This window comes from Dermacentor silvarum, chromosome 3 (assembly GCF_013339745.2).
Source record: "Dermacentor silvarum isolate Dsil-2018 chromosome 3, BIME_Dsil_1.4, whole genome shotgun sequence".
Taxonomy (NCBI): domain Eukaryota; kingdom Metazoa; phylum Arthropoda; class Arachnida; order Ixodida; family Ixodidae; genus Dermacentor; species Dermacentor silvarum.
The window spans coordinates 104,289,781-104,304,301 of NC_051156.1; the positions used below are offsets into that span (position 1 = coordinate 104,289,781).

The window sequence follows — 14,521 nt, forward strand, 5'->3', positions numbered from 1 at the left end:
ATATTAAAATACTTACAGGTGTTCCAGATGACATAAACGATGTGTTTATATGTGCCCTTTTCCGAGTAAAAAGTATGTATCACGGTAATCAACAAATCATGCCTTGCTTAATTAAGATTAATTTTAATGTGATCTGAGGCACGGGCCCATTTTATTAATTAAAGCGATTATTCAGAGTCCCAACAGTGAGCTCCTGCCACGGTTCCCGAGATCATCATCATCATGATCGTCATAGTCGAACGATTGCTTTCTTCCTCATTGAAAAGCTCGTTGGACGAAGCTACTTACATCTTTTTAACACGTCAAACGCGGTGAAGTCGCTCACACTACTTCTTGGGCACGCTTGGGATAGGAGTGCTTAGAAAAATACAAAACAAGGATGTATTCAAGTTAGGGGTGCACTATTAAAATAATTTAGTGGGTTTCATCATCGCCTGAGCAGCCTCGCAAGCCGTTTATATTCCGAGCGCTGCGTGAGCCCATCAGACAGAACTGGTGCCTCTCTGCTAAATCGCATCCGCACAGGGTGAGCGCAAACTACAGCTTGGTCGTGCAAGACAGAACTCGGCCCATCATCGCCGTGTGTGAATCGTCAAGCTCTCGGTGACATTGAACATTCTATACTAAAGTGTTCCGAATTTCAAGCAGAACGGAAGAAATTTATAGATGTACTCAAGCTCAAGGCGGCATCACACTCAAATGCAAGTGACATTTTACAGCGAAGCTCTCTGTGGCTATGATCCGGGATTTTATGGCGTCCTCGCGGGAAAACTCTCCCCTAAAAAGTGAGAGTGAAGGAGCCAACAACAAAAGCAAACGCATATTGACGCTCGTGTCGGAACTCAGTCGGAGCTCAGTCTAAAACGAGGCGTCTCTGTGAATGTATGACTTTGTACGTGACGTAGTGGGCGCCTGATATAGCCCAGACCACACGTACGCTTGCAAACGCGCGCAAGCTCGCGTCCGCGCGCCCACGCTTGCGCAGACGGTGCGGCACGGCTCGTACGCGTCGAAGCGCGGCGCGATCTCGGTGATCAGCTCGTCTCAGTTATCGCGCGCCTGGGCTCGCGTAGCTCGCGTAAGCTCGCGTAGACGTGAGCTTACGCGTGTCCGCAAGCGTATGCGTGTGATCTGGGCTTAAGGCGACCAAGGGGAAAGGGTTGGCGCCCCTCCGTGCGACCGCGCCAACGCACTCGTGCCACTGCTCACGCGTTCGTCGTCGTCGTCTTCCACAGAGGGCACCGTTGCCGCTCATCATTTCAGCATAGAATTTCACTTCTCTTCTGTCGTCGTAATGGGGAGGCAGCGTTTACGGGGGTATAAGCCATTGCTTAAGGGGCATGTCCGTCTTACGTGGCGGACAGATTTATTACCAGAGGTGATACGCGAATGTGTCTGCGTACTTCTCGTCACGATGACCACCGATCAGGGCAATAAATATGTTCGTACCTTTGCTCAAAGTTATGTGTCACCTCTGTGTCGCGCATAAACAGCTTCGCTGGTCATCCTCCTTCACAGAGTGGAATGGTTTATGAATTTTTGTTCCCACGAGGACAATGGGTATTTAGGAGGGAAGTGCATCGGCTCCTCCTAAAGTTCCTCGGTGATACAGGGTTGGGAAGGGAATGGTGAGCTCGTGGTTCGGAAAACGCGCAACGTATCGGGCTCCGAGACAACTTGTTTTTGGAACCTGGTATTGTTAGTTGTACTGCAAAGTGTTTCAGACCATATCGCGGTTGATAGGTGGCGTTCAGGCGGAGCAATTGCCAGTAACTTTTGCAAAGCTAGGTCCGCCTGCAGCCAGCAACACCCCTCCTCCTCCTCCCGTTTGACAGACGCCAACGCACACTCTTTGTCGTGAAAATTTATCAGTTGTTTTAAAGGAACAACAGAAATACTGGCTAAGTCTTCCGAAGTATAGATATGTCGGTCTGCGGAAATCCGGTCTCTGAACCAGAAGATCAAGGAATCGGTGCCTGGCGGCGTAGACCGTGCGTCCCGTTTCCTTATGCCCAATAATCAGGCAGTTCTGAGCTCCATCGGTTGTTGCAGCGTTTCCTGTATTAAAGTAATAGACAACAAAACGATGGGATGTGCATTCGGCATGTCCAGCTATTAGCAAAAGACCTGACACGTTAGATGTAATTGAACGCGTCTGCTGCGCCCCTTGACATTATCTACAACACATTGTTGTTGTCGACGATGTTGATTACTTGTCCAGATATAGCACGCACCCACGAGACAGATTGGACGCACAAATGACAAATTGTACCCAAATGCAGCCGGTTTTGTGGCTAAAGAAGCTGCAACGTACAGAAAGAAGATGTCAGCTTCAAAAAACGGGTGTTGCACAGACCACAAGAGATAAAAAACGGCGCAAGAAAACACACATCGTAGAAGAAAAATGGTTTCAACTTTTCATCCGTATTTTGCATCTGTATTATATTTAAGGGTAAGGCTAACTTATTACTTTTCGGGGGCATCGCTGGGCATGTACCATGCTTCCAACAAACGCGACAGCGCGCTGTTTGCACGCGGTGGTCTGATTTGGAATGAGAAGGAAGAGGAAGAAGAACGAAGTCTGCGAACGGACGCGGTGGCACGCTGTACCCGGAGCACAACGAATTCTCGCCTTCGGGGTACGACTGGTCACGTCTTCTTCGAAAGAGCTGTGTTATCACATCCAACACAAAAGCTATTAGGTGCAACGGTGAGTGCTTGCCTTCTTGTCTTTTTTTTTGTCTTTTTGCGATCATCAGCTGACGACCACCGTTCTGTATATTGCCCATGCGATGTATACATAATGATGACTACAGGAAATTGCACGGTGCCGGGTCGGGTGGCGCGGAAACAAGGCGGTCGGATAGCGGGGAGAACACCACGTTTATCGACGAGGCTTAACAAAAATTATGCAAGAATGGCCGCTAGGGGAGCTTACTACAGCACGGAAGGACAGTCCGGTGTTTGTGTGAAAAGGAGCAGGAGGAATAACTGAACACATGCCCGTAAAAGAAAAGCAACGGCGGAGCTGCAGACTTATGTGTCAAAGCCACAACGGCTCTATGATATTTTAATCAAAGCGGTCGTGACATAGAGTTGCAGGAAAGGAAGTACGCCACAGCGACTACCACCGTCTCCCTTAGGGAGAAGTTGAAATTTAAGCAGGAAATTCACCAGGAAAGCAATAGCGGCAGTTGTAGTACGGACAGTCGTGGATTGTAATCAACTTGCGGCTATTCTTCAGCCTCGTTGTCAATGTAGACTTTAATCAGTGGCCTGGAACACCTCTCCCGCACTTATTTTCATTAAACACAATCGCACAATACAGGTAGAGTTGAAGTGGTTCAAGTCCGCTTGTGATGAAATGCGAACTAGCCCACTCTCAAGCCCCACGATCTCTCAAGTCTTACGCAGTATCAGAAAGGCTAGATGCCCTTCATCAATACTTCTTTTTGGGCGAGTTGGTACATCTTGAAAGTTTGGGTGACAGCGCAAACAGACGACCACAAGAAGGGAGACACGGATGCGCCTGTGTGTCCGTGTCTTCCTTCTTGTGGTCGTCTGTTTGCGCTGTCACCCAAACTTTCTAGATGACCTATCGGCATGACAGCAGTGATGACTGTCGTAGGCAAATGCGAAGCGATAACTCGAGTATTTTCGATGTCCATGCGCCACAGCTCGTGGAAGCCCCGTCTCGTCATTTCGGCCACCCGCCTGGTGCCTATACAGCTGCAGTCATACTGACGCCAAGGAAGGAGCATGCGACGGGCGACGTCCTTCCTGCTGCTCTCAGCCCTGGTTTCGACCGCTCGCGCAGCCGAGCCCATGCGCTGCATCGTGCAGCCCGCTCACGGCTCGGTGCTGGAGACGAGCTTCCTCGTGGGCTGCACGGGAGGAGAAGAGGATGCCCCATTGCGCGTCTACCTGCGTGACGATGGCACTGCTAGTCCCTACCAGGTGCGTAGGTGCAGTCGTATACGTGACAACTGACGGGTCGTTGCAGACAGTAATAGGCTTTACGTAACAAGACGACATACATGCCATGACGCATGTCGCATTGGAGGCCTTCGGATCAATTTCAACCACCCTCGGTTGAAGAAAGCGATGCTGAACAGTCAATCATTTAGAATACTGACGTTTGCCACATTTTCATTTATGAGGCACAAGAAGGTTGATTACTAGCGGAGAGGAGGATTTTTTTTAACACGAAGGTGTTTTATGTCGGGGTCCACCAAGACTTCACTGACGTATTTCCGTCACGGAAATACGTCACACGAACATACACGAACATAATACAAAGAAAGAAACCAGAAGAAAAAGTTCCACAAACATGCAAAATTTGGAAATCGAACCCACGACCTCTCGGTCCGCGACGATAGATCGCCGAGCGTTTAACCCATTGCGCCACAAACGCATTTGCAGAGAGCTACACAGACGCGCCTTATATATCTAACACTCCTCCGTGTACCCGCGCTCTTGCTCGGGGCGGTGCCGCCGCCTACGAGCAGAAAAGAGAAGTACTGCATTATGACACTAACGCGCACCGACAGTGAACGCTTCGGTGGTCTCAGCACTACGACGCCTCGATGCCAGCATTCGAAGGGACGCTGGCATCAAGAAGCACTACCAACGCCACCTAGGTGGCGTTCACCGTACTCAGCACAGCGGAGCGTGGCCTCCGCAATTAGCTCTGAAAATGTTTCTGAAGTTGATCGCGGAGGCTGCAATTACGACGCGCTGTACGCGCTGATTTGACTCGGTGACGATTCAGTTACGTGCTTTGTCTTGCGCGTTGTATTAGTGTGTCAGTTACGTGCTTCGTCTTTCGCGTTGTGCTAGCGTGTGCAGCGTAGTGCAGCTTCCATATGCACGACGGTTGCTCATGGTCATCGACGTTGGTAGTCGTGATGGAGGAGACGTGCCACCAGGCGTCAGCGTGGGTGCATCAACGCCTAAGGGCGCTTTAGCCACAAAACACCAATAGACATTATATATCAATGTGCAATAAACATTACACTACTTCTGTGAAGACACGTTTCACTTTCGTGTTCTATACCGATTCCTATATAAGAGGGATCAACCACATTTTTTTTCTTTTGCTTTTGCGCCAAAACGTCCACGCCGACACGCCAGAACGGACATATTAAATAAGAGGGGCGTTAAAGGGGTTTAGAGACGGATCACCCTGACCTGCGGGCAAAAGGAACTTTTCGAACACTTATTTCCTCTCACAACAAATAGTACCACTTGTGGCGTTCTACTTCTCCTGTAGCATGTGGCGCTAGGATCATTTTCTAGCACAGACGCTCTCCATAAAGACGAAGACAAGGAACCTCCTTAATCATTATTGCCGCTAAGCGAGTTTCGTGTTCGAGTATGTCAGAGTAGATTAAACAGGCACATTTTGTTTCCGGTAGGTGAATAAATGACCACTTTTATAAACGATCGACTGCAATCTTCACGACGCACGCTAAACACAACTGTCATAAACAAGAGAGCGATTTACAGCAAGATGGAGGCTTGAAGTGATTAAACGTGATCGAACTAGAAATATCACTGAAGCCAAGTTTCCACAAGGGGACGTCTTCGTCAGTGCAGCAGCTGCTGCCCTGACGCAGTTGCTAGGTTGCTGGGCCTGTTTGTTCTTTTTATTCTTTTTTTCAATAAATGTTTTTCCTCCTCCTGGGCATTTGTTACCCTGACGAAGATAAGTCTCATCGACGAAGCGTTGGCTTCAGCGAAACTCCTTGTTATACCACTGTAATCACGCCAAAACAAGAGTAAATCTCATGTATGTTTCTTAAGACAAGAAAATACCCTGTAGGCTAGTATGATCAACAGTTTACACCATGTTACGCAGGGTCGCCTTGTGCACGTACTTCCGGGGCCTGGTGCGTACCGCGTAAAACTGCCGATGGGCGACGCCGATCAGGCTTACGCCATGAGGCTGCACGTGCATGGCGCCGATTCGCCGCCCGCGAACGTCACCGTGACACCGCCGCACCACTGCGAACCACTCGCACAACTGGTAAGTGACAGTGCCACGGGACCATACCCACATATGTGCATGTCTTTTACCCCTGCACTATAGCTAGCCTATTCGCTGCGGTGCTTTGATTGCGCTTATGGGAACCACCCACCAAAAACATTTGCGCGAAAAAAAAATAGTTCATGAAACGTTATGACGAAGTTGTACCCTTGCTTTAGCCTCTGGTGTGCGTAAGGAGGATTATTACGTTAATTTTAACGCGATAGCGTTAAGCGCCCCATGTCGCAGAACATCTGGCGTCGTTGTCGGTTTCGGCGTAAGCATCGGCGTCTGGCGGAAATAATCATGCCGAACCACCCCGACCGGGCGAGCCCTTCGCGTGGCGCAAGGCGTTAGTGAAAAAAAACTGAATTTCTCAAAGTAAACTCCGTCAGAACAATCGTTAAGTACGACTTAACCACAACCTAAAGACGTGATAGCGTCGGATTGTAATTTGAATATGCAAGAAAAAAGCCTGATAAGCAGCCAGGAATCATTGAATGCTATCGCATTCAACTTGTAAAGGCGAAGCTTGAGCGTCCTCCAATTCTGATGGTGTTTCGCTGTACTTTGGCTCTAGGCAACATTAAGGGGAAAGTTGAAAACGGCGCCTTTCTCAATTTTGATCGGGCCCCATGTCGCAGAAAATACGGTGTCGGTGTCGGCTTCAACGGCGTCCAATAACGCTGTCGCGTTCCACTCGGGCGGAGCTTAAGTGTACTCCAAGCTTTAAAGATTGTAAAGCATGGTATTCAGCTTAAGATTCAGCATGGCTCATCTTTCGTTCCTGTAGGACCACAGTGTACTCCTTACAAAGTCGAATTGATCTTCGTGACACTTGCAATGTTTATATAGACTTCTTGTTATTTGACTTCTCACCCGCCTGTAAATACCCGCAGAAGCATGTGCCTATGACAAGACCACTTGCCGATGCTACGGTACCGTTTCTTAATCGCGGTTCCTGTATACTGTTGTGCTCAATCTTATGAAACGCTTCCAGGTGGCGACCCCTAGAGGCGACATGCCCGTTGGCAGTTCCGTGCACCCGACGCTCTCTGTGGTGGCGGTAGCGGCGAGCTACGCGGCCGCCTGCGGACACTCACCGGACTCGACGTCGGCACTGCTTCTGCCGCTGCTCCAGAAGGCGAGGGTGCGCACGCCGCTGCAGCTGGAGCACGGCGCCGAAGCACTGCGCGCTCTGGGATTCGCAATCGCAGGCAAGTTGAAAGCACCGTTTACACGAAACGTGGCAGTGGTGGACCGCAACATCTTTTAGCCCCTTACACTGCCACTCCCGAGACAACTAGGGCACCCACCCACGCACGATATTTGCCACTCCCTATAGTATTCTCGCTTACTGTTTTCAGAGCACTTCCTGTCTCTCCAGAAGTAGCAACTCGTGCGGAAGACATTGCGTACCTGTTGCGCCATGTGTGGAGAATATCTCCAACCACACAAAACATCGAAGGTGAATTGGCAGTATAAGTGGGGCAAATAAATCCTTATTATGCCGTTCTCTAGCATACGGGCACCTAAGGCCATCGAGTGTGGCAGGACCGTCAGCGTTTCGACAGACGAGTGAATTTATGAATTACCTACACTCACTCACTCACTCACTCACTCACTCACTCACTCACTCACTCACTCACTCACTCACTCACTCACTCACTCACTCACTCACTCACTCACTCACTCACTCACTCACTCACTCACTCACTCACTCACTCACTCACTCACTCACTCACTCACTCACTCACTCACTCACTCACTCACTCACTCACTCACTCACTCACTCACTCACTCACTCACTCACTCACTCACTCACTCACTCACTCACTCACTCACTCACTCACTCACTAATCTACCACACTTTGCGCTTGCAACCCTAGGATTGTCTTCTTCCGGCGGGCAGCTGGGCGTGACCCGGCTGGCGTCCCGCTGGGCGGACGCCCTGCGCTCGCGGAGTCTGCTGTCGGCGCCGCAGGAGCCCAGGCTAGCCTCGTCCGTGGCACTGCTGCGCGCCGTCGCCACGCTGCACAGCAACGCGGTGCGAGATCCCTCGTCGTGCCGCCACGGTCCGTCCAGGACTGTGCCCAGGTGAGGGGCAACAAGCCACGGCGGCATGTGATGACACGCGATGAAAGTACTCGAGTGAAGATTACAACGACGGGAGATTGGGCAAGTCAAGGGATTCACGGGCAAGGAATCGGCCAGGCTTGAAAACGCGGACAAAAAAGTAGAGGGGTGTTTGTGGTCTTCTTTTATTTTGGTCTGCATGCCTGACCTTTCTGTGCCGTGAATCCCGGCGTGAAAGCCCGGTCTAACCAAGCACTTAAAAAAAAAAAAAATGCGAAAGAAAGGCCAACCGGCCGTTTCGGCAGCTGTATTTGACGCTATGATAGGTGCCATGGCGTGTTGATTTCGTATACTTTGATAAGATGAGATACAGTTCCTGCAGCATCTTAATTTGTTTGAGCTTAACTTCGGAGGCGGCTTGCGGTTTGCACGAAGCATTTTATTTGTGACTGTATAATCCGTTTAATCCTGCGCAACGCTGCTAAAGTTGTGGTAACAAGGCTAGCGATTGTTTGCCCACTGTCAGTCAGGATTCGCATCCATAAAAAAAAAAAAAATATTACACCACAACTATTCGCAAGAGTTCGAGATGACAGGCATTCGTGATGTTGGACATATTATAAGTGAAGATGACCGGCCAGTGGGATAAACCACTTACAAAAGAAAAGCTTTGTGAATTCGGCCCCACAGTTCAGCATTCACTCGCACCTTCTGCTTCATGGTGATTGAATTGAGTTCAGTACGGCTAGTCTCCTTTAGTTGCAATGCTCTACTGGAAATATCTTTCAGGCCTTTGTACTCACTGAACTACAAAATTATCCAAGTTTTGTGTCTGTGTAACCTTAAGAAATAGCGAGTATTTGCAGATTGTTCTAGGTATCATGCATCGCGTTTAAAAAAAAAAAAGACGGGTCATTCTACGGGAAAATAACCAAGAGCTTATTGTCCAGAGTCGAGTAGAGTAGCCGCGAGTAATATTTTTCTTGATGCCATTCAATTTAATATTTAACTGCAATTACCTAATTTTTAATTAATGCTCTGAATGGCGTGCTGTGAGTGAACAATTTGTAGAAAATTGAAAGAAACCGGGAACTGGCATGTTTTCAGTCAGGTGATTTTTACCCGCTTATTTTTTGGGCTCATAAAGACAGCCCGCAAATAATGAAAAAAAAATATTACGTGACTAACCGTCCACACGCATCAAAAAGGAGCGCCCTCAAACAAGCACAGGAGTTAGTGGTCGATCTGTCACGCCCCGGCCGCGACAGCGCAAAGCATTGATGTTGCTACGGGCTGAGGGCCGGCACCTCTGCTAACTGCTATGTTAATTGTGTGAAAGCGCTGCTTCTTGATGCAGGCTGACTGTTAGTCACGCGGGCTTTCCTTATCACCCACAAAAAACAAACGGGCAAATAGTACCTGGCTGAAAACATGCCAGCTTCAAGTTTCTTTCAATCTACAAATTCTTGAATTACAGCATATTATTCATATCAGTAATAAACAAAATTGCTAATTGCAATTATTAATATTGTGAGCATTATATTAGCCCTTCATCTTCTTCATCTGTATATACTCATCATCATGGCCAGCGTCATTCGCTTCAGCGCGTGGCCGGCATAATAAACCGTCGAGATTGAACAGCTGTCTCGCAAGTGGTGGAGAGTGCTCTCGATCCCTTGGTCCTCTACGACTTCGAGTTTCCCTGGAGCTTCGTTCCGGTCGCCGCTTGCCCCGCCTTTCCGCCACCATGCCCCAAGAAGATCCACCAGGAGCCCCCAGCGTCACCGTCTCTGCCCCACCAGCCGTTCCTTCATGGACCGTCAGCGCGCGGCAGCGCGATCCCACCATGTTCGCTGGCCTTCCTAGTGAGGACGTTGACGACTGGTTAGACAATTATGACCGCGTGAGTGAGTCTAACCGGTGGGATGATTCTCACAAGCTTCGGAGCGTCGCATTCTACCTCACTGACGTTGCCAGGACTTGGTTTCTTAACCATGAGCGCTCCTTCCCTGACTGGGCGGCTTTCAGACACCAGCTTCGGCAAATTTTCGGCGCCCCCAACGTCCGCTCTGAGGTAGCCAAGAAAAAGCTTGATGCACGCATGCAACTTCCCGGGGAAACATACACCTCTTATATCGAGGACGTCCTCGCCCTTTGTCGCCGGGTTGACGCAGCCATGACTGAATCAGATCGTGTTCGTCATATCCTCAAGGGCATTGCCCACGTCGCGTTCAACGCACTGGCCATCAAGAATCCAAATACCGTTAACGATGTTATCGCGACTTGCCAGCATCTGGACGCCCTGCAGGCCATCCGTTTACAACCTGTCGCCTGTGACACGCCTCCTTCCTCCGATACGGACCTGCGTGTCCTGATTAGGACTCTCATACGCGAGGAGCTCCAAGTGTACGGCCTGCGCAGTCCTCCCGTTCTTCAGCCGCAACCTTCGGTTCCTGGCCTGCGCGACATCATCAAAGAGGAGCTGTCCTCCATGACCTGCACTGTGGGCTGTGTCCCTCCTTCGCCGGCGCCCTCGTATGCTCAGGTTGCGGCTATGCAACCAGCGTTCGTTCAGACAACGCCTCCTGCTCCTGTTACTCCCAACCACCTGGCGACTCTGGCACCTCGTGCACCTGCCACAGCATATATGTATCGACTTGTATGGTCCACTACCCTTATCGGCTGGCGGTAAACGATGGATTGTCACAGCTGTAGACCACTTGACACGGTACGCTGAAACAGCCGCACTACCTTCCGGTTCCGCAGCGGAGGTTGCATCCTTTTTCTTGGAAACGATCTTTTTACGACACGGAGCCCCACGTATTCTTTTGAGTGACCGCGGCAGGACCTTTCTGTCTAAACTTCTCGACGATGTTCTCGGTGCGTCCAATACCATCCATAAAACGACTTCCAGCTACCACCCTCAAACTAATGGCCTCACAGAGCGCTTTCATCGTACGCTGTCCGACATGATTTCAATGTACATCAACCCTGATCACACCAATTGGGATGTTATTCTCCCATTCGTCACCTTCGCTTACAACACGGCCGTCCAACGCACAACGGGGTACTCGCCCTTTTTCCTTGTGTATGGTCGTCAACCAATCACTGTCCTCGACGTCTCTTTCTTTGACGTCCCCGTGCCATCGTCCACATCAACGTGTGAGCAATTTGTTTCGCGAATTACCCAGTGTCGCCAACACGCCCGCCTCAACACCGACGCCAGTCAACAAGACCGCAAAACTCGCTATGATGCATCCCACCGTGTCGTTTCCTTCCAGCCTGGAGACGAAGTGTTGCTGTGGACTCCAGTTCGCGTTCCTGGTTTATGCGAGAAATTTCAGTCCCGTTTTCTCGGGCCTTACACAGTTCAGGAACAGACTTCGCCAGTTAACTATCGTGTCGCGCCCGTTGTTACGCCTTTGGACGGCCGCTGCCGTACCACAGAGATTGTGCATGTTTCACGTTTGAAGCCTTTCATACGGCGTTCGCCGCTATAGCCAGCGGCCAGGTTGGCCGCTTCCATGCGCGGGGGTAATTGTGTGAGCATTATATTAGCCCTTCATCTTCTTCATCTGTATATACTCATCATCATGGCCAGCGCCATTCGCTTCAGCGCGTGGCCGGCATAATAAACCGTCGAGATTGAACAGCTGTCTCGCAATATATTTAATGGCATCAGCAAAAAAGGTTACTGGCGGCAACTCTACTCGACTGCAAACAATATGCACTTGGTTATCTTCGCGTAAATGGCCAGTCTTTTTTTAAGAATGCGAAGCATGACAGCTGGTACATCCTGTATAGTGCATGTACTGTTGCTGTTTGCCCGCATGCCCATATCGTTGTTGAGTTTTTTGAGTATGTTGAGACTCGCTAGTCGCTGGAAAGTCTTTTATTCGTAGGCGGCCCCCCGTGATTGAAATGCCACAGAAACATATTAGTGTGTTCTTGCGTGAGAAACTTTCAAGCTTCCTGATTTATCTCGACGCCCATGTATGTGTATGCGCTAGTCGGCAGGTTTTCGTTACGCTTCATCGTTCTTGGGATTTTCTACAGGAGTTGGTATTCGTAGTTCCCACGCAATATTGCTTAGCACACGCTACACGCGCGGTGAGTTCAAGTCATTCGAAGACAAAAATTTGGTTAGTGACGACTTGCGCTCACGTTTTCGCAACATGTACATCAAAATCTCGATGCGCATGAGAGTGCGTTGTCTACAACGTCTGCATATCCCAATGAAAGCAGCTTACACTGCACTAGAGACGAAACTCGAGTTCCTTCGCTGACAAGAATTCCTGCACAGCTCTGTGAGTCTCGTATCGAGTTGAAGCTCCATACGATAGCGACGTTTAAGAACATTGGCATATTCTCGACTGTTAGTTTCCGATGCAGCCCAGACAAAACGGCCCGCAGCGCTGTCGCAATTTTGACGCCGTATATTGTGTCCTGAGCTTTGAGAGTATCCCGTGCTAGGATGAGCCATAATTGACGACACAGAAAGCCGTTTTGAGAATATGAAAATGTCGTCGGCCCCCAATCGCGCTTCACTTTATGACACTGCTTCATGCCCACCGCACCTCTATTTCCAAAGGGTCGACCTTCAACTCGGTACGCGGCTCATAAAGCTGGGCTGCACTTCTTTTCAGCTACGGAACTCGACTTTCGTCTGTAGTGCTCATACTCTTTGCGTAATGCGTTGTGTCGCGGTGTGCCTTTTTCTTCTTTCAATTTTTTTTCTCTTCTTTTCAAGCGAGTGGGCGTGGTGTTTCTTTCTGTATGTATATGTGTGTTGTTTATATATAATTAATAACTGCAGTCAACAGTCACGTATCCGTTATTTAGAAGAATAATCCGCCAATCGAGCGTGACGCCTTCGTTTTGTGAACGTTCAATGACCTTCACATTGCAACCTGACGATAAGAGATACGATTATAAAAATATCAATTTTTAAGTTCAATTCTTTTTACAGGCCAGAAAATATTCTAGCTAATTTCCTGATATAATGTGAAGGAAAATTGGCAATGCTCAGACGAAGGATAAACTGTGAAGCTAATTGGTATCGCATAAGTGTTGAGGGAAATTAGTGCTAAAGAACACAAGCGCTCTGTTTCTCTCCTCTTCCTGATGCATCTTTTTGGCTCCAATTTCCCTGAACAGGCTGTAGCGGCAGCAGCAGTGGCGTCACATGAATAAAATACCAGGCGCTCGCATTCTCACGTGCGCGGATGCTGCGCTCGGCACGCGCCAGCACTGACTAGGGTTCGGTAGATTAAAAGCTAGTCTGAGGCATCACTGACGTGTCCTGTCCGCTCTCCTCGGAGGTCTGTCGAGACCAACGGGTTCGCACGGTCGCTCGTCGCCACAAGGTATTCTTAGGAGGCCAGCACAAGCGGGGTCAGACCTGAACCTCGTCAGGAGGCTGTAAGCTTGCCGAAGTGTAACCTTGCACAGTAAACAACGTGAAATTCTCGCGTTTTACACCTCGCGCAGAGCGCTGCTGTCGACGCTGGACGAAGTGCAGCGTACCCTGGCATCGTCGGTGCAGGACTCACTGTCGCTGCATCTGTCCGGCTACGGGGTGTGCGTGCGCGGTGTGCAACCACGTCAGCGCGTCACCACACTGGGGCTGCCCAATGGAAGCGTTGTCAACTTGGAGCCAGCCTCAGCTGCCAGGCGGGTTGTCCCGTAACTCCTTCTATCATGAATTTTGACAGTGTTCTTAAGGCCCCAAATTTGTATTTTTCTGGATGGAAACACGGTGCTAACCTTGCAGAAAAATGTGGACCTGTAGCATGAATGTTCATCTCACATCAGCCCAGTCGGCCTAATTAAAAATATCGGCGGATCCCGAGCATAGGTGTGAATGGATGATAAGCGAAGCTTTCTTCGATGGTTACTGAAATGGCACTTCTTCACTTTTGTGTAGCTCAGCGCTCCTTGCTCGATGCACGCTCTAGTGACATTTGGTTGTCTATACTCAGTTCCTTCTGTTGCCGACTTCTTCACTTCTTGCCACTTGTTCTGCTTGTCTATTCGGTCACCTACATACCAAGTGGCATACGCCCAATTTGAGCGATTGGTCATTAATGTCCCCATACCCAGTGCCACATGCCCAATTGAACATACCCAGTGTCCCAAGTTGTCTATTCGGGCGTATATTCAGCGGCACATCCCCTTTGACCAAAGATGTTGCATGCTCGGCAGGACAGCAGCCAGTAGTCAGCACAAGCAAAGTGAGGGGAAGAGGCAAAGGAAGCTTCGCTTTAAAATTGTTAACGCTAAGCTTCCTTTGCCTCTTCTGCCGACTTTCCGGGCGGTGCTGCTGTTGTGGCCTTGCTCGCGCGCGCCCCTGGGTTTCTTGCAACAGCCCCAGATGGCGCTCGCCTCCGCGCATCCCGGCCGGCGCCGCTGCAGCAG

General features: G+C 49.7%; 1 protein-coding gene across 1 annotated transcript; it reads left to right on the plus strand.

The window, feature by feature from the left end:
* The first annotated feature begins 3,759 nt into the window (after window positions 1–3,759).
* LOC125944313 (uncharacterized) lies at window positions 3,760–7,304 on the plus strand. The gene is made up of 3 exons (XM_049664678.1): window positions 3,760–3,957; window positions 5,861–6,028; window positions 7,029–7,304. The coding sequence occupies exons 1-3, from the start codon at window positions 3,760–3,762 to the stop codon at window positions 7,302–7,304; spliced, it is 642 nt and encodes a 213-aa protein (XP_049520635.1).
* Window positions 7,305–14,521: the final 7,217 nt, after the last annotated feature.

Bases quoted from the DNA above. Each gene is read 5' to 3' on its own strand.
- LOC125944313 (XM_049664678.1), top strand. From the start codon at position 3,760: ATGCGACGGGCGACGTCCTTCCTGCTGCTCTCAGCCCTGGTTTCGACC. The intron at 3,958-5,860 runs GTGCGTAGGTGC...CATGTTACGCAG, and splicing joins GCACTGCTAGTCCCTACCAG to GGTCGCCTTGTGCACGTACT. The intron at 6,029-7,028 runs GTAAGTGACAGT...AAACGCTTCCAG, and splicing joins GCGAACCACTCGCACAACTG to GTGGCGACCCCTAGAGGCGA.